At 46.2% G+C, this 23,007-nt stretch overlaps 4 protein-coding genes across 4 annotated transcripts; 2 read left to right on the top strand and 2 right to left on the bottom strand.

The window, feature by feature from the left end:
• Positions 1 to 1,088: 1,088 nt before the first annotated feature.
• Positions 1,089 to 2,720, bottom strand: GUITHDRAFT_89664 (hypothetical protein; the record flags this gene model as incomplete). Its single annotated transcript, XM_005824458.1, has 13 exons — positions 1,089 to 1,127; positions 1,319 to 1,370; positions 1,420 to 1,458; positions 1,510 to 1,583; positions 1,635 to 1,711; positions 1,764 to 1,799; positions 1,850 to 1,902; positions 1,957 to 1,999; positions 2,048 to 2,115; positions 2,162 to 2,227; positions 2,397 to 2,448; positions 2,514 to 2,595; positions 2,646 to 2,720. 13 exons carry the CDS (start codon positions 2,715 to 2,717, stop codon positions 1,089 to 1,091), a joined length of 753 nt encoding a protein of 250 aa, XP_005824515.1.
• A 775-nt stretch (positions 2,721 to 3,495) lies between these two features.
• Positions 3,496 to 4,633, top strand: GUITHDRAFT_116342 (hypothetical protein; the record flags this gene model as incomplete). The annotated part of the gene is made up of 5 exons (XM_005824457.1): positions 3,496 to 4,009; positions 4,272 to 4,327; positions 4,370 to 4,388; positions 4,442 to 4,502; positions 4,549 to 4,633. 5 exons carry the CDS (start codon positions 3,496 to 3,498, stop codon positions 4,631 to 4,633), a joined length of 735 nt encoding a protein of 244 aa, XP_005824514.1.
• A 239-nt stretch (positions 4,634 to 4,872) lies between these two features.
• On the bottom strand, positions 4,873 to 6,297 carry VPS32 (vacuolar protein sorting protein 32). Its single transcript, XM_005824456.1, has 12 exons — positions 6,207 to 6,297; positions 6,106 to 6,156; positions 5,975 to 6,049; positions 5,851 to 5,916; positions 5,749 to 5,803; positions 5,607 to 5,691; positions 5,508 to 5,553; positions 5,389 to 5,454; positions 5,283 to 5,336; positions 5,111 to 5,174; positions 5,033 to 5,065; positions 4,873 to 4,981 (listed from the first exon to the last, which is right to left on the bottom strand). Exons 1-12 carry the CDS (start codon positions 6,243 to 6,245, stop codon positions 4,929 to 4,931), a joined length of 687 nt encoding a protein of 228 aa, XP_005824513.1. The 5' UTR covers positions 6,246 to 6,297; the 3' UTR covers positions 4,873 to 4,928.
• Positions 6,298 to 7,495: 1,198 nt separating this feature from the next.
• On the top strand, positions 7,496 to 12,084 carry GUITHDRAFT_144953 (hypothetical protein; the record flags this gene model as incomplete). Its single annotated transcript, XM_005824455.1, has 14 exons — positions 7,496 to 7,728; positions 7,781 to 7,957; positions 8,007 to 8,026; positions 8,076 to 8,491; positions 8,540 to 8,678; positions 8,722 to 8,834; positions 8,876 to 8,961; positions 9,006 to 9,216; positions 9,258 to 9,371; positions 9,422 to 9,580; positions 9,624 to 9,733; positions 9,779 to 9,937; positions 9,984 to 10,107; positions 10,243 to 12,084. 14 exons carry the CDS (start codon positions 7,496 to 7,498, stop codon positions 12,082 to 12,084), a joined length of 3,903 nt encoding a protein of 1,300 aa, XP_005824512.1.
• Positions 12,085 to 23,007: the final 10,923 nt, after the last annotated feature.

Raw genomic sequence — 23,007 nt, 5'->3', positions numbered from 1 at the left:
TGATGATGATGATGATGATGATGATGATGATGATGATGATGATGATGAGGAGGAGGAGGAGGAGGAGGAGGAGGAGGAGGATGATGTTACAAGCACTTATACAATCACACCCACAGATAGCAGATAACAGCGATAACAGCAATGTTACTGCGCTATGAACAATGAGATGATGATGACGACGACGACGACAACGACGACGATCACTACTACTACTACTACTACTACTGCTGCTGCTGCTGCTGCTGCTGCTGCTGCTGCTGCTGCTGCTGCTGCTGGGGTTTGCGATCCTTTGAGGTCCCAAGGAGGGTAGAGGTAGACTGATCATCGTGTAGTTTGTGACTTGTGCCCTCATGTCGCATCACAGCGCTCTTCTCCTCCTGATCTCCTGCTCGCTTTGAGCTTCGAACCTCGTACGTGAGCCTGCTCCTTTTATGGCGGCAGAGTGAGAGAGGCATCGGCAGAGATCAAGGGAAGTAGAAGTGTAGAAGAGGAGGGAGGAGGGTGGGAGGACGGTAGGGAAGAGGAGAGAAGAGGAGAGAAAAATAGGGAGAGTGAGGAAAGAGGATGGGAGGAGTGGGAAGGAGGCAGGATGGTATTTGATCCATGGCTACAGAAAATGTAGTAGCGAGTGAATCCCAAACTCAACATTCGACCACTTGAACTCATTCAGTCCCCACAAACCTCAGCTGGACTGGTCGGAGTGACCATCTTGACTACAAGCCTTTCTTTTCCCCTCCTTTCGGGTGCCCCCCTTCCTCCTCCGTTCTAGCCCCCCTCCTCTCTTCTAGCGCTCCTCCTCCTCTTCCTCCTCCTCCTCCTCCTCCTCCCCCTCTTCCTCCTCCTCCTCGACCCTCTTAACCCTTCTACTCTTTTCTTGTCACGATCAGACGGCGGGCCAACCAGCCCAGACAAGCTTAGGCTCGCAGAGAGCGACTTAGGGTCTAATGAATCTCAGCAAGCTCTCGGATCGGAGCTGAAAACTCTCCTGCCTCACTCATCGGGGACCTCGTACTCCTCGGGCTCCGCCGGCTCCCGGTCCTCCCTGCACGTGGACGTCAGCAAGAGGGAGGAGAGGAGGGGAGGAGGAGTTACCCATACTGTATCGCGTTGTCGATGTGCGACAGGACCTGGCGGCTCGTCAGGCGGCATAGCAGAAGGGGCAGGAGGGGCAGGAGGGGCAGGGTGGAAAGGAGGGAAAGGAGGGAAAGGAGGGGCAGGAGGGGCAGGGGGGAATGGAGGGAAAGGAGGGAACGGAGGGGCAGGAGGGGCAGGGGGGAAAGGAGGGAAAGGAGGGAAAGGAGGGAAAGGAGGGGCTCACAAAGATGACGCTGTCAGGGTCGTAGATGTTCAACGGCAGGAACCCAACAAGGCTGCACGGCATCACATAGTGAGCCCTAGGCATGCTCAACCTCAGTCCACCTGTAGTCGTCGAGTAGAGAGCCCATGGCTTGGTTCAACCTGCCAGCATGTCAGAGACAGGGGAATGGCATCTTGTCATTAGCGGCTCACTTGTACATCGCAGGATTTGAGTCTGCGTTGAGATCAGCTATGAGCTCGTCGATGTCTGGCTGGTAGAACTTCTCCTGCAACGTGCAGTGATGTTCTGATCGGGGAGGAGAGGAGAGGACGGAAACCATGAAACTTCTCTTCTTCCGTACGAGGTCCATCTTAGTGAGGACGTTGACATGCGGGATTTCAAGTTGCACCATCGCTGATCACATCAATCATTGAAGGGAACAGCTACGAGCAATGTTGTGAAGCACCTGAGAGACAAGCAAGACAGCCAGAGATGAACTTTCCTGATCAGAAGAATCAGAGAGACTGCCGAGTGAACAATCTCGATGTTGACCAGGATCAGCTATGAATTGTGAATCTATCACATACACCCCGCAAACCATGAACCTGCCATCGATGGGCAAGAAATAAGACAGCCAGCAACACAACAAGTCAAGAAACCCCCATCGTTGAAGAGCCTGAACAAGATTCTTCATGACTGGCACTGCAGATACTGTTCATCAAAGCAAGATATATAGTAATGAAGTCATACCATGAGAGTACAACTCAATCTGACCCGGACAGTCCATGATGAAATAATCGTCATCGGAATCCCCCAGCCTTCAGATCATCAGGAACAACATTTTTTTATGCTCAAAACACTCACTGCTCCCGCAGCCACTCGAGGTTTTCGTCAAGGTACTCAAAGGCGTACACAAGGCCTCCGTTGGGGCTGAACAGGTCAAGAGTTAGAACAAGGGGAGCCAAGGGTTCTAGCGAGAAAAGCAGCAAACATGCAAGCTGCTCTAGAGAGAAACCCTGTGTGAGTTCAGATACTGTCTTGCTGTGTTCAACGTATGTAACATGTGTCGTCAGCTCTCATGTCAGACCCTCCTACTCACCCATAGTCCAGCTCCTCCATGACATCATCTAGCGAGATCAACTCCCTTACATCTGTCACGTTCGTTCATACCAGTGAACCTTCCGGGCCCACAGCATGGAGATAGGAGCATCTTTACCTACAGTGACCGGGTACTTGAAATGTTCCGCCGCCGGGTCGAGGTTGACAATCTGAAAGGACCGCTTGCTTGCTAATCCATGCTGACATGGGGAGGGTAAGGCAACGATGGCTGTGCGGGAAACTCGCCTACCTCATACATAGTGTGACAGTAGGTGCTCTTGCCGCATCCAGCAGGCCCCATCACGAGCTGGACATGACGCATCCTGTGTTCCACCCCGTCAATCCTCCTGCTCCTGCTCCTGCTCCTGCCCTTCCTCCTCCTCCTTCTCCTGCTTCTGCTCCTCCCTTGCTCCTTCTGCCCCTGCCCCCGTCCTCCGTCTCCGCTTCCTGCCATTTCTTTGTTCTGCCTCTGAGATGAAGGAAACACGGAAGGGTGCGAAATGAGCATGGAAGGATGGGAGGGAGGGAGGCAGGGAGGCAGGGAGGGAGGGAGGGAGGGAGGCAGGCAGGGAGGCAGGCAGGCAGGCAGGCAGGGAGGGAGGCAGGCAGGCAGGCAGGCAGGCAGGAAGGGAGGATAGTCGCATTGTTTTTGCGGCATCCCTGGGGTGTCCTAAAGGCAGCATCAAACTAGCCTATCGAATTGAGCGCTGCCCTGGTTTGCCATGGCGGGAATCGGGGAGAAGGCTTGGGGTGCTTGGGGCGGGGGGCGGGGAGAAGGAGCAGCAGCAGCAGCAGCAGCAGAAGCAAGTTCAGGTGCAGGCACAGCAGGTGCATCAGGAGCAGGAGCAGGAGCAGGAGCAGGAGCGGGAGCAGGAGCGGGAGCAGGAGCGGGAGCAGGAGAAGGAGCAGGATTCGCAGAAGCTGTGGCTCCGATCCTAAGACAAGCGACGCTAGCTTCCACATGGGTGAGTTGCGATAAGCTGCCGCTTCGTGAAGCTTGACGGCCTCGTTCCATGGCAAGGTTTACGAGCACCTTTCCCGCGCATATGGTAAGACATGTTCGCGTTTATTCGCACCATGGCGGCTGAATTCTTGCTAGGATGGATGATGGAGAGGAGGATATCCGAGCTTCACCTGCACTTCACCCGGGTAAACTTACCACTGATACCGCCCCGCCCCCCCTTGCTGACGAAGTTTCTCCTGCTGTGCCGCCATGCTGCGTGCTGCCCCGTCTCCTGCAGTTCGCCACGTTCCTACGATCTTCTTGGACGGGTCTGAACCATCTTGTGTTGCAAGTGAGGGAGGACTTTTCCAAGGACTCTGCCCACAATGTCATTCAGTCCTACGTCTGGCGCACAGGGCAGTATTGTGCTGGAGTTCTTTCTGCTTCCTCGGAATACTTGAGGCGCCGCTGCCTTGACCTCATGGAGCTAGCCAGGAGTGGAGGGTCGGAGCTGCTCTCCTTGATAACAAGCCTGGACTACCAGGACCTCTACCCTTTCTCCCGCTCCTTCCTTCTTGGGTCCCTGGGGTTGTTGTGCATCGGGACCAGCTCGCATCCGAACTGGGGCGACCTGTCGACAGAGCCTGTGATCACGGCGTTTGCAAGCCAAGGTTGTTGGGTCTCCTTCCTCCCCCCCCCCTCCCTTACTCTCTTACTCGGATCTTCTTGCTCGTTGTATTTTCTCTTACCTTCTCCGTCACTCCTCCCTCCTCCCTTCCTCCCTTCCTCCCGCTCTCCCCTCTCCCCTCTCCCCTCTCCCCTCTCCCCTCTCCCCTCTCCCCTCTCCCCTCTCCCCTCTCCTCTCTCCCTCTCCCTCTCCCTCTCCCTCTCCCTCCCTCCCCTATGTACAGCCTCATTTTTCCATCCCTACAGGCGTGCTTCTGAGCATATCATACAATCGCTTCCCCACCATTGACAGATCTGCAACGGTAAGTCCCTGTGCCTCGTCTCCCGGAGTGACGACATGGCAGGGGGTCAAGTTGACAACTTGTGAGCAAGGATTGTAACACCCCACCACATCCTGACGCTCTTGAAATGTACAGATTGCTCGATGCTTGCCCTCCTTACCTGGGCTCATGGAAGGCTGTTCAAGGCTTCGAAGCGGTGACTATGGCCTACCCTGTACACTTCCTCCCTTACATGCTCGCAGGGCCAAGATGCCCTTCGGGAGTGTACTGCGGATGATGGCTGGAGTGATGTTCATAACAGTAGGCGCCGCCATGATCACATCTTGAACTGGAGAGGCCAAGGGAGGAAGCAGGAGCAGGAGCAGCAAGAAAGTTGCAGGATGCAAGTACGATGCTTTCCCCAACAGAACTTGACAAGGAGGAGGAGGACGCCCAAAGAGGCCCTACGTGACGTTTCTCTCAAGACTGCAGAGCTGACTCCGTCTGACCCCCAACGACCTCGCTGGCGCCTTGAGAGTGCCTTGAGACGCTCTGTCCGTAAGGGAGTGCGCGAAGGAACAACGGTTGATTGTAAGATTGTACACCAATTCCATCAAAAAGGACATAAAGCTCTCGCCCTCGACTACTGCATGCTCTCCATGAGCTCTTGCAGCTGGCGGTCCTCCTCGTCTTCGGCTGCACATGCTCTTGTCAGGGGCACACAGGGCTCGGAGAGCACGACTTTACCTTGTGCAGGTGCAGGCATGAGGATGGGTTTTCCTACATCCACATGAGTTAGAGAAGGAACGAGACAACGGCAAAGACCTTTCGGCGCAGCAGGCATCGCCGTCTCGTCCAGCTCGAGATCCCCCACAGAGACTTCAGTGAGCTGCGAAAACAAGGTGAGGAATCTGGATACCAAACAGGGCAAACATGGCAAGGATGCGTGGGTTCTGGAAGACACAGCAACAGGGGACGCAAAGGTTGCTACTATCACCTCCTTGTCCATCTCTTCCTGCTCCAACTCCTCTAGCTCCGCGTTGAGCTCATCCTGCAAATCGAATCATCTCCTCCTTCCCTCTTCTCTGAGTCAAGTCGACAACCTCGTCAAACTCTTGTCCCCCAACCGGATTTGCTAGTGCTTCCGATATTTCGCTTGCAATTTGCAGCTGGTAGCCTCAAAGTAACCCAACCAAGACCGTCATGGCAAGGCAATCTTTACCTGCTCCTGAACATCCATGTTTTGCTCCTCAACATCATCAATGCTCCTGTCAGGCAAAGGATCACGACTCGATCCGCCCCTCCTCCTTGAGGTTCGTACATGCCCTCGTGGATTTTCTTCATGGCGTCCGTAAACACTCTCTGTGCCTTATATCCGTCTACACCAACGACCGCTTCTTGTAGAGCTGAAAGTATGTTGAAGTCAATGGTTCAAGTCTGAGACAAAATCTTTCATGTCTTACTTAGAACTTGAGTTTCCAGGTTCATAATTTGCCGTTCAAGAGTATCCACCGATTTCTGCATAGGAGTTTACCGCAGAAGCAGGACGCGGTTTAACGATAAACCTCTTTCAACTTTCTCTTCTTCAAGACAGTTTGAGCCTTTTTCCGATTGTTTGGATCCTTCTTCTCCTGATAATGATTCCATGCTTGAGAAACATCTCAACATCCCTTATCCTCTCGCTTTCACCTTCAAGAGCTTCTTAATCTGCTCCGTTTCGCCGTCGATTTGGTGTTGCAAGAACGCTTGTCGTTTGCGCAACATCTGCCCGAACATTTGCATCAGTGTTCTATCACCCTCTACTCAATGGTGTCTATCACCTCAGCTGTCTCGTTCAGTCTCTTGATCGCATCCTCTGGAGAGACACCGCCCTGAAGGGAGGAAGTCAGCGCTTTTACCGTTCACGTCATTCCAAGCTCACCTTTGATTGCGTATCTTTCTTCTTGCCAAATAATCTCATGATGGGACCTTCTCAAAACCCTGCTATCCGTACTGACGTATAGGCCTTCCTACGATTGCAATCAGTAAGCAAGACCTTATTATCAATCCAGAAAAACGGATCCTTTCTTTCCCTTGTTCTCCCCTCTTCTCTTCTCTTCTGGCATCAACTTGTCTTCTGCTTCTTCCTCCTCCTTATTCCCATACTCCCTCCATACTTCTATCCCTCCATCCATTTCGGCCCTTCGTTCCTGGCTTCTGGCTGCCTGTCCTGCCTCCCTCCTCCCTCTCCCAGGCTACAGCTCCCGCAGCCATGAGGAGTTAGTTCTAGTTCTGCGGTCCCGATTTCGGCGAAAGGGATGAAACTTTCTTGTAAGATTCCAAAGATTTCAAATTGAATAACGAAATATTAGTCAACATGCCAAAATAAACTTGTGGAAATTTAAAACTTTTTAGATACCTGCATCCACCCCCTAATTTCCCCTCGTTTTGTACCCCACCTTCCTCCTCCCTCTACACCTTTACCCTTCGGTCTCGGTCGGTCAAACGGGCCGGGCCATCGGCCGGGATGTCAAGTCGGGCCCGGGGGGAGGAGGAGAGCGAAGGCCCGAACAGTCCGTCAGGAAGCGAAGCCGCTGTCGCCTCCGTCCTTTCCCTCAGCCCGGCCTCATCTACCGTACTCGGCGTGCATGTTGCATTCTCATATAGCCTGGCACTGTCAAGGGACTCCCGGCTCCAGCACTGGCCCGGTGAATATGCCGCGCGGTGGCAACCACGGGCTACCGTACTGCGGTCACCCAGGCCCGGGGTGGAACTGCGAATATGAGGATGGCATGCGTGACCCCTCATTGTACCATTGCCAGAGGGTTAGATGAGAGGTGGGTACTCTAGAACTCTCACAAATCTTTTTACACGCCTATTTGAAATCTCATAGTGGGAGGTGAGGAGCAGGGGTGCTTATGACTGCTTGATATGACTCTTTGTGCCCCTCTAGACGACAAGGCCTCCCAAGTGGGGGTACTCCAAGGGGAAATGGGGGGTTGGAAATGGATTCATTGATACCCAGTCTAGGCTTTTTTTTTTAGGCGAATGGTTGAGAGGAGAAGAGTGGGTGGGGGGTGAAAAAACAGTGGGGTGGTGGTGTACAGGGGGTGAGTAAATAGGGGTTCATTTAAGGATTTTAAGGTGGGTAGTAGGAGAAAACTCTGGGTGCGGGTGGTGGGACCGTGTCAATTGGGGTCATGACGCCTCTTGGAGCAGGCCATCGCTTTCATGGCGTTTGGACGGCAGCGAGCCGTCGCAGCCATCGGGATGCTCGTCCTCGCCGGGCTGGTGCTCATGGCGGCGACTGGTTCGAAGAAGGCATTCGAGTTGCTGGGGATCAGCAACGGGATGTCAGGGGACATGCAGAACACGTTCGCAGGAATCTCCGACGCTGACCAGTCGCCTGTGATTCCGAAGGCGTTCATGCAAGAGGAGAGTCAATCGAAACGCAGGATGAAGAGGTGAGAGAATGAAAGAGCAGAATGTTTCGATGAGCTCAGGCGCGTCTGTCAGGTTGAAGTCAGCCTTGACAAAGTCGCTGAAGATGTCGGAGAATCTCGACGCTGCGGAGAAAGGGCTGAAAGAGTACGTCGCCTCCACGGTCTCAGATGTCAAGAGGGAGGTTGTAGAGTTCAACACCAAGGAATCTGATGACATCAAGGCACAATATCACGAGATCCAAGGGCTCCCGTAAGTCACCCTGCGCGGCCTCTTCTTGTTGAATGACTTCACTTCCTAGTGGACCACCCGGCCTACCAGGTAAGGAGGCCGTACCACCGCTGGTCTAACCCCAGCTAATCTCTACCAGGAATGAATGGTAACCCTGGCCTGAACGGACTTGACGGAGCAAGCGGTCCGCAAGGACCGCGGGGCATCCAGGGACCTCCGGGGGTCATGGGAGGGCCCGGAGAGCAAGGGCCGATGGGTCTTGACGGTAACAAGACGGCAAGACTCCCAGCTCCCCCTGACCATGGCCAAGGTGACCGAGGACAAGAGGGCTTGATCGGCCCGAACGGCATCTCGGGCCCCTCTGGGGCTGACGGGCTGCAGGGCTCTGGTGAGCAACCCGTCCTTGCCTCGCGCCCGCACTCACTCGCTGGCGAAGCCCCGGCAGATGACGGCTGGACCCCCGGGCGGTACTTCTGCCCGGGGGGGGGCGACGCATGGACGAGGCTGGTGGACTGTGACTTCAGCTCTTGTCGACTCGAGACGCACTACAACGGAGTGAGTTGACCCCTCGTTCCCGCTAGCGTCTGACGCTCTCCTGCCCAGGTTTGGGGAACCGTCTGCCTGTACGGCTTCACGCAGCTGTCGGCCCAAGTGGTGTGTCGTAGCCTTGGGTTTGAGGAAGGAGGAAAGGCCATCAAGAAGGGAGGAGGACAAGGACCCATATGGCTCTCCCACGTTGCTTGTATCGCCTAGCAAGGTTGTCTCTGCTGCTCACGTTCTTGCAGGCGCCGGATCAGAGCTGGACATCGGCGACTGTCCAAAGTCATGTGGAGGCGAGGAGTGTACGCATTCAGACGATGTCGGCGTGTGCTGCTGGGGACTGAATAACGACCAACTGGTAACGATGACCTGCTTGACACAGGGCTGACACTCGTACAGGGAGAGCGCAAGAACGTGAGGCCGATCTTCAAGACTGTCCGGCACTTGCGAGAGGAATGCTACATCCCCGACAAATGCGTCGAGAGGTGAGGGACAAGAACAAGGGAAAGGGTGATAATCATTGCTGCAGCTACAAGGAGGACAAGGTTGTTGTCAGAGGAAGCTGCTTGGATCCGTTGGATCCCGAAGAAGAGCCTTCCTGGTCTCAGAGCATGCGTCAAGGGGAGTGGGAGAGATTTGACAACGGGGAATGCGATGACAATCAGGAGATGTGCTGCTTGCACGAGTGCAAGCTGAACCCCAACGAAATTGCCTCCCTCTCCATCCCTGAGAAATTTTCGGTCGCCGCTGTCATCCACCTTCTCGCCTAACACACCTGCAGGTCACTCTGTTCTCTGACAAGTACTTCCAAGGCAACAAGATCACCTACGTAGGCCCTAGAGACATCAACTGCTTGTCTTGGGAAGGCTGGAAGGATCGCGCAAAGTCGATGCTGGTTCGTCTCGCCCTCTCTGTTCTCCAACGGCCTGACTTGTCTTCTCTAAGATCACCAGCGCTGTCAAGAGGCCTCGCTCGAGCTGGACTGTCCGCTTCTACGAAGCCGACGACACCTTACAATACATGCCTTCCCTGCTGGCTCTATACCATATTGGAAGTACTACCATCCCCTACATCAACTTCCAGGGCACCAGCGAACTTCGCAAGGTCCTTAGAATCCTTGACATGCTTGCTGCGATGCTGACATCAGCTCAAGTACTTCGAACATCTTCCCTCCTCCAACTTCATGGCCATCTTCTACGGCAACGTCCTGGTGCAGAGGGGAGGCGAGTACCAGTGGTGCACAACCTCTTCGGACGGGTAGGTGCTTGCGAACCTCACGATCCTCGCTGACTTGCCTGTCAGCTCCCAGCTGTGGATCGACGGTAACTTGGTGGTGGACAACGACGGGAGGCACGAGGAAAAGCACGTGTGCGGTACTTACGAAGTCTCGAACGGTCTGGTGCCAGTGGAGGTCCGCGGCTTCTTGAGCACAGGGAACTTCGTGCTGCATGCGTTCTGGAAGTGAGGCAGCCCTTGTGCTGGTGCGAGCTGCTGATCGATGATGCAGGGGTCATGACACTGGCGAGAACTTCATGCTCTTGAGAAGTGAAGACGCGACAGGAAACCTGCCCAAAGAACCGATGGAATCAGACTGGGGAGTTCGAACCTTTAGCTCCCCCAAGGCTCTTCATGTGAGAGGGAGGACAGGGAGGACAGGATGGAGAGAGAGAGGGCGAAGAGAGGAAGGGGATGGGGGGGGGGCGGGGTTCCAGGACAAAGAGAGGGAAGGAGGAGGGAGGGGCGCTACTTCTGACGGCTGTTGGCAGCAAATCCCTGATGTCCCGATGGTCAAGATGATAGGTGAGCAGACAGGACTGGAAGAGGTGGACATGGAGGACATGAGCGAGCTTCAATCCCTTATCCCCAACACGCCCACAAACAACGTCCTCTGGATCTTCTATGGTTCACTGCTGGTGGTGAAGGCTGGGGACTACCAGATCTGTACCACCTCCTCCGACGGCTCGCGCGTCCTGCTGGCAGGCCGCCTGCTCGTCGAGAACAACGGGGAGCACACGGAGCATCGCGAGTGCGCTGTTACCCAGCTGGACGCTGGCTCGCACGAGCTGACGCTCGAGGGCTTCGTGGGCTCTGGCCGCCTGCATGCTGAGCTGAGATACAGTGGGCCTGACACAGGAGGAGCTGAGCTGCTCGTCAAAAGTCTGGGATCCTCTGCTGGCAACTTGCCGAACCTTCCTAACAAGCCATCCTCCTCGTTCCTCGTCCGCATCTACCAGAGCCACGTGTCTAAGCTCGACTACACGCCAGCATTGGGCCTGCTGCAGTTTGTGGGGCAAGGAAACAGCGAGTACATCAACTTCTACGACAGGAGTGAATTTCAGAGTATCGTACCCTCAACGCCCGAGTACAACTACGTGTGGGCCGTGTATGGTAAGCTCAGCGTGGGGGCGGCAGGAACATACAGGATGTGCGTGACGTCCAACGAGGGGTCACTCCTGTACGTCAAGGAGGTTCTGGTGGTTGACAACGACGGGTCGCATGGGGCCCGGCAGGAGTGCGGCGAGCTGGAGCTGAGCAAGGGATCGCACACGGTCTTCCTGACAGGCTTCAAGTACGAGGGCGACGCCTCCCTCATCGCTCAGTACGCCGGGCCTGACACTGGCAACGTCTTGCGCTACCTCACTTGCTCCTCCGCCTGGGCTCCACAAAAGCCAGCGGCCTCCTCGTGGACTCTGCGGGTGTTCAAAGGCGCAGACCTCTACAACATGGCAGACGCGTACTGGCGTTACCTCACCTATGTAGGGCAGGGCAGCGTGCAAGACCTGTACTTCACCAGGACACAAGACTTCAAGCAGATCGTCGGTGACACGCCTTCCTCGCAGTTCGCGTGGGTCTTCTATGGGATGGTGGATATCAAAGGGCCTGGTTCCTACACCTTCTGCTCCACCTCCGAGGACGGCTCCTTCCTCTACGTCGACAACCAGCTCGTCGCCAGCAATGACGGCACGCACAACGTGCAGAGAAAGTGCGGAAGCATCAGCCTTGCCGTCGGCAGCTTTGCCATCCGCATCGAGGGCTTCCTTCGCAGCGGAGAAGCCTACCAAGTCGCCACCTACTCGGGTCCAGACACAAGGAACTTGGATCAGCGCATGGTCAGCACACCCGTAGAGTCGCTCCCAGCCATCCCTCCCCCATCAAAGTGGACGATGTACCTGTACAAGGCCTCCAGCTATCTTTCTCGCGTGCCCGACATGAGCTCGTTGCAATTTGTTGACAAGGCTACCATCTCCACCGTCTACTTCGGCGACCTAAATGACCTCCGCAGGATCATCCCCTCATGCCCTGAAGGCAACTACGCATGGGCGGTGTACGGCAAGGTGCGGGTTACGGAGGAGGGCTCCTACTCCTTCTGCTCCACCTCTGACGACGGCTCCTACGTCTACGTGGACGGCAGGACGATCTTAGAAAACGACTACGAGCATCCCCCTAGGAAAGTTTGCGGCTCCATCACCCTTTCAGCTGGGGATCACAAGGTCCTGCTTACCGGGTACCAGGGCAATGGTGGGGTGTACCAGCTTCTGACTTACAGCGGGCCGGACACGCGAGGAGTTGAGAGGAACGTTCCGAGTGTGGATGGCACCAAGTTCTGAAGTCATGATGATCGGATTAAGAAGCTCGTGAGCATCTGAGAATGAATGAAGAGAATGACTGATTACCTCCGTCATTCCTGTCATGTCAATCTACCAAAAAGTTCATTAAAAGTGCTTTGAAGGACATAGCTATTAGCTAGGCTTAATAATCCAGAAGATACATTGAAATCGTTTGACACTGAACTTATAAAATTTGATGGAACAGCTATTATATCCAGCTGACCGCTAGCGTTTACCGATAAATTATTTGTATTGACAGATTTTATAAATTGGTCTGAGCTTGTAAATGGTGTAAATGATAAAGCTAATTGGTTACCTGTAACAGTAAAAGAAGAATTGACAGATTGGATAAATTGATTTGCTGATGTAAATGGTGTAAATGATAAGCTCAATTGATTGCCTGTAACAGTAAATGAGGAATTGACCGACTGTATATATTGACTTGATGATATTAAAGGTGTGAAGCTTAGACTTAATTGATTGCCTGTAACGCTAAAGTAAGATGAATTAACCGATTGTATATATTGACTTGCTGATGTAAAAGGTGTAAAAGATAAAGCTAATTGATTGCCTGTAACGCTTCTTATAAATTGTGTTCCACTTGTTAAATAATTATTTGTAGTTAAATATGCTTGTGTGTCAGTGTCAGAATATCCAGCTGGTATGTCTGATAATGTGACATAATCATTGGCTGTTAGATATGCTTGTACATCTGTATCACTATAGCCAGCTGGGATAACAATATTATCAATCTTATCATCGATTTGCGCGTTGGTGTAAGGCTTAGCAAAGTTCTGAACTGTTAAGGCTCTTTGTCCTGAATATCCAATTATCAAATTAACATCGATTTCTAAAAGCTCTCTATTGTAAAATCTTAAATCTTGATAATTTGCTAATAATGTATAACCTGAATCATCAGAATTTAACCCTAATTTATTTTTGTTAAATGTTGTGTTGGTCGGTTTAGTGAGTGAAGACGTGTATTTATTCCCATTTTTGTATAGATTTATTGAATTTCCAATTGTCAAGCTATAATGTGTCCATGTATTTAAATCAATCGATTGACCTGTTGCTGTATCATTAACGCCATTTATGCTTATAGATACTACACCAGAAATTATATATAATTTTATGTTATTTATACCATCGCTTAAATTAATTATTGTTTCATTGTTAGAACTCCTAGCATACAACCAAAAAGCGAAAGTAAGAAACCCATTATATATGATGTCTGGTATTGAAACATTTGTGTTTATTCTGTTATAATAAAATCCGCTTCCGTTTGTTGTCTTTGTCAATCCAGAAGCGGCAAAATTGACGGTAATTGAATTGCCGCCTGTTGCCTCACTGAAACGAACACGTATAGGATAATATGTATAAGAATTTAGAGTAATTGTGCCGCTTCTTTCTTGTGTCGCATGCTTTCCACTATTATTTACTACCATTGTCTCTGTACCTCCGGATGTAATCCATAGGTAGCTTTCATCATCACTTGATGTGTAAAATGTGAAAGTTCCCGAGTAGGAATTTGTATAAAAATATCCTACATATTCAACTGCAAAATTTTCTTCAGCTGTAACATTGAAATCATTTGATATATTTGTGTCTGTTCCAGTTGAATTAACAGTGCCAGAATATACAGCATATCCGTTGTTCCACCGTGTCCAAGATAAACCATCTATATTTTTACTATCTAGTGATAAGCTCTTACCTTGTTTATTAGTAATTGATGAGAACGAATAAGCCCCATTTGTTATTGTTATGGTTGTTATTGAATCTATATCATTTATTAAATCATCGTTAAATTTATACCAAGCTATCTCAGGCGTAGGCCCTGTATATGATATTGTAGGTGTTAGTGTACTTGTGCCTGCGGCCGAGTACTGAAAGTTATAAAGTTCAGGAGTAATCAAGACATTATCATATTGCTTATCCTCAAATATTAGAGATACAGACTTATTTGAATTAGTCAATTGAAGTTCTGAATTTGTTGTATTGTAAGTTTTGTTTGTGTATTCATCGAACAAGAAGATATCTCCTCCATCATTGACAAGATAATCAATAGGTTTAAATTTATATAGCTCTATATCTTCATATAATAGATTGCTTGTATCTTCTAGCTCATGACGTTGTATATATTCATTTGTGTATAGATAATTGCTTGTGTCTGTATCGTCATATAGCTTTGGAAGTATGACAGTTTGAGTTGAAACGCTTGAATCACCAAATCTCACAAGCTCATGATTTTGACTGTCTAATAAAACAATCTCGGGGCAGTTTGTGCCGGCTGGTCCTGTTGCGCCTTGAATTCCTTGAATTCCTTGAACGCCTTGAATGCCTTGAATGCCTTGAGGGCCTTGTTCTCCTGCTGGTATATTTATATTAGCAGTTGAAACGTTAGGGTCTCCGATTTTACCTAATAATAAACTGCCATCTGAATTATAAAATTTGAGCTCTCCAGCATTCACACCGGCACTATATAAATTTATTGATTGAGATGATACATTAGAATCTCCGATTTGACCTAATAATGTCGAGCCATCTGAATTATAAAATTTAAGCTGTCCAGCATTCACACCGGCGTAACCCCTTGGGCCAACTGCTGGCAGATTAATTGAAGCACTCGAAACATTGGCATCTCCAATTTTTCCTATTAATTCAGTCCCATCAGCATTATAAAATTTCAACTCTCCGGCATTTGTTCCTTTTGGAATATTGATTGAGGCACTTGAAACATTAGAATCGCCGATTTTTGCTAATTCAACCGTTCCATCATAATTTTTAAATATGATTTGACCGGCGTTCGTGCCCCTATCACCCTTTGGTCCGGTGCTTCCCTGTGGTCCGGTGCTTCCCTGTGGTCCGGTGCTTCCCTGTGGTCCGGTGCTTCCTTGCGGGCCTTGCGGGCCTTGAGGGCCTTGAATTCCATCTTTTAGTGTTATATCTTGACTATTATAATTATTTAGAGTTATGGTAACATCCCCGTCTTTTGTGTTCTTAAAATTTAGCTGAAACGTTTCAATTGTAGAAACATATCTTTGTTGTGCTTCATCAAAATATATCTTTAGTATTCCTTGTCTATCTGCTGAATCAAATAAATCTTTGATGTCTGTCTTGGCTGGTTCATTGTTAATGGTTAAGCTCCGTCGTATATTATTATTTGTTGATAGGCTTTGTTCTGTGCTGACTGTTTGATTATTCAAATTTAGGGAGGCACCACCATATAATATATTATTACATATCAAATGATCTAATTGTAGCCCTCCCGTTATCTTTGTTTTCATGTTATTGACATCACCATTATATAATTTATAAACATCATCATCAGACCATATGCCATTTGTGGCATTCATAACAATATTACATATTCCCCTATTAGCTGAATATCTCCCATCTTTTAGGATGTAGTTTCTAATGTTATAATTATAAATTTGAATTGGATGTAGTTGATACCAGTTCGCAGTCGGTGGCGTGATATCCATTGCCACCAAAGCACCATTTAGATAAACCTTAAATATATCTTTGGATATGCTGAAAGCGTAATGATTCCAATCGTAAAACAATGTTTTATCATTCGCAAAATTATTGTTAATGATGACGGACCTCAAATTCTCAACCCTTTGTTGTAAATTATTTATATATACAATCTTGACCCGCAGCCCCAAAAATTTATCAGGTAAAGAATCATCATCTGAAATAATCCAGTAAAATTCAGTCCCATCATAAAAATCATCGTTGCCATTCTTATTTTCATATTTGATTTGAAAAAGTCTATATTCTTGTGTTCCGTTGTTTCTTGCCTCGTTCGTGTTGTCAAATCTCCACCAAAAAGAAAGGTTTATATATTGAGAAAATAAAAGGTCATTGACTATTAAATTTTGATTGCTTTGAAAATTAAGTCTGTATGTTGATATGTTAAGTTTATATGTATCTTCGACCGTTCCGGTAAATTCAATGTTATTATAAGATGTATTCAATAAGTTTCTTATTGTCAAACTGCTAGGCCCAATATACACATCTCCTTTGACTGGTGATAATGAAAGGGGATATGTTATGTTTAAATTATTGTTGTTCAAAGCTAACTTATCCGAGAACGTTAAAGAATTATTGACTGTTAAATTATTTGTATTCACTGAGTTTTTTATTTCATTGTTGATCACATGATAAAGAATGTTTGACTCTGTATATATATGATTGTTTAATAGGTTTGAATCAGTTTTCAAATGATTATATAATATATTAGATTCTGAATATATCTTATCATGTAATATATCATAATCTTCTTTCAGATAATTATATAATATATTAGATTCTGAATATATCGTATCATATAACAGATTAAAATCTGTTTTTTGATAATGATATAATATATTTGACTCTGAATATATTGTATTATTTAATATGTTTGATTCATCGCGTATGATTTCATATAGAATATTGGATGTATTATTTATGATATCTTGCAACCCCACAATCTCACCTGTTACCGTGAGATTTCCGACAATCTCAACCCCATCGTCAAAATTTCCAGCAGAATTTAATTTAAGTTTTCTTCCTGTGGGTAGTATTGCCGTTTTGTAACCGAGCAGAATTGAACCGTCGTTTTCAATGACAAAAGCGCCATCATAGGCATCAGGGTTTATCTTTATTTGACCTTTCCAAGAATCACTTGTAAAATCTCCCATCATTAAATAATTATCTAAAAAGTTATAGCCAATCCGGAAATTTGTTCCATATCCTCCGGTTCCATAGCTTAGGATAAGATGACCATCGCTAAACACATTTGGATTTCCAATGTGAAGCGGGCCCATAGGCTCGGCGTTTCCAATGCCAACCTTGCCATTGTAATTAATAGATATTGAAGATATATTGCTTGTCCATGGACTAGAAACAATTTTATCATAAGTGTTTTTGACATCATCTTGTATATATTCAAATAATATGTTTGACTCTGTTTTTATTAAGTTGACGCAGTCAAGCAAAGCGTCAAATAATATGTTTGATTCTGTTCTTATGACATCAAATAATATGTTTGAAGTGTTTGATATCTCATTATCTGTCTCGCTTTTGGTATAGATATTAGGCGCAATAATATCATCAATAAATAATGTCTTGCCTTTGAAAACATTTTTATGTTCTTTTAATGTTTGTAGTTCATAATTGCTACCAAATACATATTGATTTAATTCGGCTTCTGTCAATTCTTCGCCTAATGTTAAGATCTGTTCGCCTAAAAGTCGAGTTGTCCATTTATTGACATTGCAGCCATTAGGCAATGTCACAATTTCTAAATCATATATAAAATTCAGATTAGATCCAAAGCCTAAATTTTCACCATCTATAAGGTCTCTTGAATAAACCTTAATGACATCATCTTGAACTTTCAATTGATCATCTATATCTTGAAGATATCGCATCAAAGCAATAACTGCTTCCCTAGTAGCTGCCGCCTCTATCATGGACGGAATAGCGAGGGCAGAGCCCCCAAGTGCTCCAAAAATACCACCAGCAACGGCCGAAACAACAGAGCCAGCAAATCCGCCGCCTGCATTGACAGCATCGGCCCCTGCCTGTGCTGCGTCTGTTGCTGCATCCTCTGCATCCTCGGCTTGGTCAGCTCCTGCTAATTCATCTAATTTATTTTTGATGTATTGAATAGATATCAAGCTTCCATTTTCCAAAGCGAATTTAATTGTTGATTTTTCAAGATCAAGATCATATTTCAAATAGATCAACATTCTCATTTGGTTCATGATGACTGTTTCTTCGGTCTGTGAAAGGTCATTAATGCGGCGGAGAATAAAATTGATCTCATTTGAATTGTCTTCGATACCTTCATATAATTGATTAGATGTTGATATTAGGTTATTGGATGTATCAATTGCAAGCGCTTCGATCGTCTCATATCGATTAAATAATAAATTTGTCTCATCATTGAGCACATCGACATTAGAATAAAGGGCATTGATATCGGCATTAATTTGATTGATTTCAGGTTGTAAAGTTGTCCTGTTTGTGCTGCCAATAAATTGATAGGGCTGCCGGTCATTGTTCCGACATGACATTTATAATAAAGAAAGATAGATAAAAATAAAGAATATAATTTAGTATAATAATGGTAATGATAATGATAAAGGGGTTTTAATAAAAGGAGGAGCGGAGGTAGGCGGAGGTAGGCGGGGGGGGGCGGGGGGTAGGCGGGGAGGTAGGCGGGTGGGTCCCTCCGCCATGTTTTGGCTGTGGTGGAGTGTGAAAAGAATGGTAAACGTAGGTTAAATAGACGTAAGGCGGGGGGGGCGGGGGGTAAAATCGTGATTTTGAGGATAAATATATTTAGACCATCCGGCATGTGGCAATATATATATACTCCCATGGAAAAATGGAGTTTTCCCCCCCGTCCCCCCCGCCAAATAAACTACGCATGTAATAGAGCGGAAAAAATAAAGAAAAGAAAAATTAAGCCGTTATGTGAAATAGGCGGGGGGTAGAGGCGGAGGGGGCGGAGGGTGGCGGCGGGGATAGATTATTTTGTTACTTAGGGGGGTTTGCAAAACAACGTGTTTAATATTTTACCCCATCACCCCACATAGATTTTTTTATTACTTATATGATCCTTGAAGGATTCATAATTTTCATTGATATTATGTTTGCTCTGGCACACTCCGTGTGTGCGCTCGTTTGTTTTTGGTTATTTTGTGTGATAATCCGCACCAATGCGCAGCTATTATTTCAATTGAATAAAATATAATAGGGATTCGGTAGGGAAAATAAAGAGAAATAAATGAATTTTTTGGGTGTTCGTAAAAATCATTGAAATTTTAAATTGATTTATAAAAGTTTGTCTCCTCACGTTTCCAATGTATTTACTTGCTAGATATATTAACCCGATGACTAGCACAATTGCCAATATCGATATAGATGAAACAACAGGATACTTACTTTTTACTTATGGAGGTTCAGGTGACAATACAACCTATAGCCTAGATGTTCAGTATTCCACAACCTGCGATATCCTCATCGTTGGTGGGGGTGGCGGTGGTGGAACAGCAGCAACTGGAGGAGCTGGATATGAGGCAGGCGGTGGCGGTGCTGGTGGTGTGCTGTATATGGTCAATAAGACAATATCAGCTGGTACCTATTATATTTATGTAGGAAATGGAGGAGCAGCGAATAGAAATGGCAATGACAGTAAAATAACAGATATAAATAACTCCGCTCTTTCTTTTGATTCTATAAGCTTAGTGGGCAAAGGAGGAGGATTTGGTGGCGGTGGTTCCAATGGTTCAAGTGGTGGGTCTGGAGGCTCTGGAGGAGGTGCTGCTTTTAATAGCACATCAGGCGGCACAGCTACTCAAGGCAATACTTTTTGGAATGGTTCATCATATGTTGCCGGTGGTAATAATGGCGTTGGTTTTTATGTAAGTGGTGGCCTCAATCGAGGAGGTGCTGGTGGTGGTGCTGGAGCAAATGCTTCAAATGGACAGGGTGGAAATGGTCGTCAAGTTGATATAACAGGAACGCTAGTATATTATGGTGGTGGAGGTGGTGGAGGAAATAGCAGCAATAATGGAGGTCTTGGAGGAGGAGGAAATGCGAGTGGCACAACTCTCAATAGTGGCACAGCTCAGGCAGGACAAAGCGGAACAGGTGGAGGAGGTGGCGGGTCATACAGTAGTAATGGGTCAATAGCCGGAGGAGCTGGAGGGTCTGGAGTTGTGATAATAAGATATCAAAAGGTTCAAACTTTTGGAAACAATACTAATTATATATCAAGTGTATCATCAGATTTTAGCGTTTCAGCTGCTGGCGAATTGTCATTTGTTCCAGATGCTTATTTTTCAATTTACAATGACGGCACGGATAATTTCACAATCCTAAAACATCCTTATCTTATACTTGGCGATGTTACACAAGGCGGAAGCACGACACAAGGATATATATTTTTAAATAAGAATATCAACGGGACAGCTTTCGGGTGGCAGCATTTGATAGCAATCAACGCAACGGGTGATTTTGCCATTGGTAGAAAGCAAGATACAGGCACACAATATGAAAATAATCTTTTGATATCACCAACAGCAACAAGCAGAGTATATTTAGATGCTAATAATATCAAATTTACGGGAACGATATATATCAATAATGTCATGTTTACCCCTTTTAGTGGTTCTTACAATGATTTAACAAATAAGCCGGCTCTGGTGTCTAATCCAAACTTTTATTTATTCAATAATAGCGGTGTGAGAGCTTCAATAACCGACTATAGAGATTTTAACGGATTGCCTAATTTCGGTTGTTATTATTTAATTGGTGGCTCTGGTAATCAACCTGTGAATGTGCCCCCTAATAATACAGGCCAAACAGAATTTTATGCTTTGAACATAGGCAGCGGTTATAATTATAATGGTGACTTATCATATGCTTTACAAATAGCAATTGGTGCGGGAATAAGCAATGGCGGGACTTTTGATAACACATACATAAATTTTAGGTATAAATGGAATAACTCATGGCAGTCTTGGAAGAGGTTTTCAGCATCATATGCTGATACAGCAGGAAGCGCAAATTATGCTACAACATCAGGAACCGCAAATCATGCCACAACAGCGGGCGGGATATCTATTCCTTCTGGAACATTCACGGTCACCGCAAATCTAGATGTTACAGGGAGCATAACAGGGACAGGCGCGCATAGATTGTTTAACAATATGGGGAACAACCACGGAACCTATACAGATTTTAACGATATACCTAATTTCGGTTCGTGGTTTATACAGAATACAACAAACGGACCCAATGTCGATAGCGCCACTCAATATTATACTTGGAATATTGGATTAGGTGCTGATTATCCTTGGACCTCTTATGGTGCTCAGTTTGCTATAGCGAGAAATAAGCCATCTCCTTATTTATGTGTTAGATATAGAGAGGGTGGAAACTTTACAGAATGGAATAAGTTGAGCTGCGCACATGCTGATTATGCAGCAAATTGCGGAGGTTCATCTACTAATTTTACAGTCAATGGTTATATTTTTTCAACGAATAATTGGTATATGCGCTCTGGTGATGAACACACATCTAGAGCTATTTATTTTGGAACTCCATTTAATGTAACAAATCCTTATAAATCTATGATATATTTACAAGCTCGCGGAAGTTGGTCAAGACATGATTTTATGATTTGTTTGGATAATACCGGCGATAATAACAGAGAGGTTCAAACCTATGATTGGAGGATTAAAGTCGATGGTATAGAGGGAACGATACATCTATACTCTGCGACATATTATTACAATGGACTATTTAATAATTCAGACATAAGGATTAAAAAGAATATAGAAGATTTAAATGACTCATATTGTTTGGATGTAATAAATAAATTGAAACCAAAAAAATATGACTACAGAGACAATAGAAATAAAGATAAAGTAGTTGGTTTTATTGCTCAAGAGGTTAAGGAGGTCATACCTGAAGCGGTTCAGGTTATAAGCGATACATTGCCTATTAAGGATGATAAAGCAACAATAAACGGCGACATATTAAAATTATCACTAGAAGCACCATATGAAGTGGGCGATATTTTAGATGTTCAAAATGAAGAGCTTGAAATATTAGAAGTTATTGATTCTTATAATTACAGAGTTAATAAGACATTTCCGGCAGACACAAAAACATTAATCGTTATGGGTAAAAAGGTGAGTGATTTTCATATGTTGAGAAAGGATATCATTTATAGTTATGGCATATCAGCTATACAAGAATTATCAAGGCAATTGACAAGCGCATTGAATAGAATACAAGAATTAGAAAATAAAATAAATAGCGTATAATATGTAAATGGTAACACAAAATAAAACATCCTCAAAGCCGCTTATTGTAAATGTGAAGATAGAGAACAATTTAAATTCTAAAAATGATGAGTGTTGCGATGAGCAATCGCAAGAAAGAAAAAAAACGGCTGGTCTTAGATTACCACCTAATAAAAATCAATTATCTTATGGCCATGGCATGAGGGTTATATCTGACCCTTTCGGGTCAATTAATTTTAATGAGATAAGAAGAATCAATGATCAAGGGCAATCAATGTATCAGACATTAAGCAGAGACATGCAAAATTATTATCAAGATGTGCAAAGACAACAGACTAATTTTAACCAGATGCTTAATAATCTAATCAATCAACCGGCTATGCCATCAATGCAAGCCATTCAAGGAATGCCAGCAACACCGCAACAACCGGCAGCAGTTCCAGCAGCTGGAACATTGCCAACACCGCAAACGTTACAATTTGGAGGCTCGGCTTTGCCAAGCGGAGCGTCGCAGAGTTCAGCGGCAACTCAACAATATCAACCATTTCCACCCCCAACACCTGCGCCAACGGCAGCAACAACACAACCACAACCGCCGCCAGCTTCACCACCCCCAGCATCACCAAGGGCAACATATTTATTAACTCAGCAGTTGCCACAAAATTTTAATCAATTCTATAGCGCTTTGACAAATCCAAATGATAGAGGCGCTTATGATAGATTCATAAGATCATTCAATGCAGATCGTAGAAATGCAACACAAAAAAGAACATTGGATCGTTTCGGTGATCAAATGTATAAATTGCTAGAGATTGCGCTTGATCAAAATCTTATCACAAATCAAGAAACAAAGCTATATTATACATCTCTATTAAATGATTATCTAAATTCGCAATCAATGGCAGCGGGTGCGCCTTAAGCAATCTTATTTATTCCAGTATTGCTCATAGGCAATAAATTTTTGATTGTTGCCTCTGGCGGTGTATAATTGACTTGGTCTTCATCATAGTCATATATGATCAGTCTTAAATTAAATTCTGAACCCTTGACTAAGCCATGATTTAGTAAAATATCGGCAGATCCGACGATAGTATATTTGTTTTGAAATGTTAAG

The sequence above is a fragment of the Guillardia theta genome (genome assembly GCF_000315625.1).
Source record: "Guillardia theta CCMP2712 unplaced genomic scaffold GUITHscaffold_94, whole genome shotgun sequence".
Classification (NCBI taxonomy): domain Eukaryota; class Cryptophyceae; order Pyrenomonadales; family Geminigeraceae; genus Guillardia; species Guillardia theta.
Note: the sequence above shows the minus strand (reverse complement) of the source record. Positions and strands in the feature narration are given on the sequence as shown.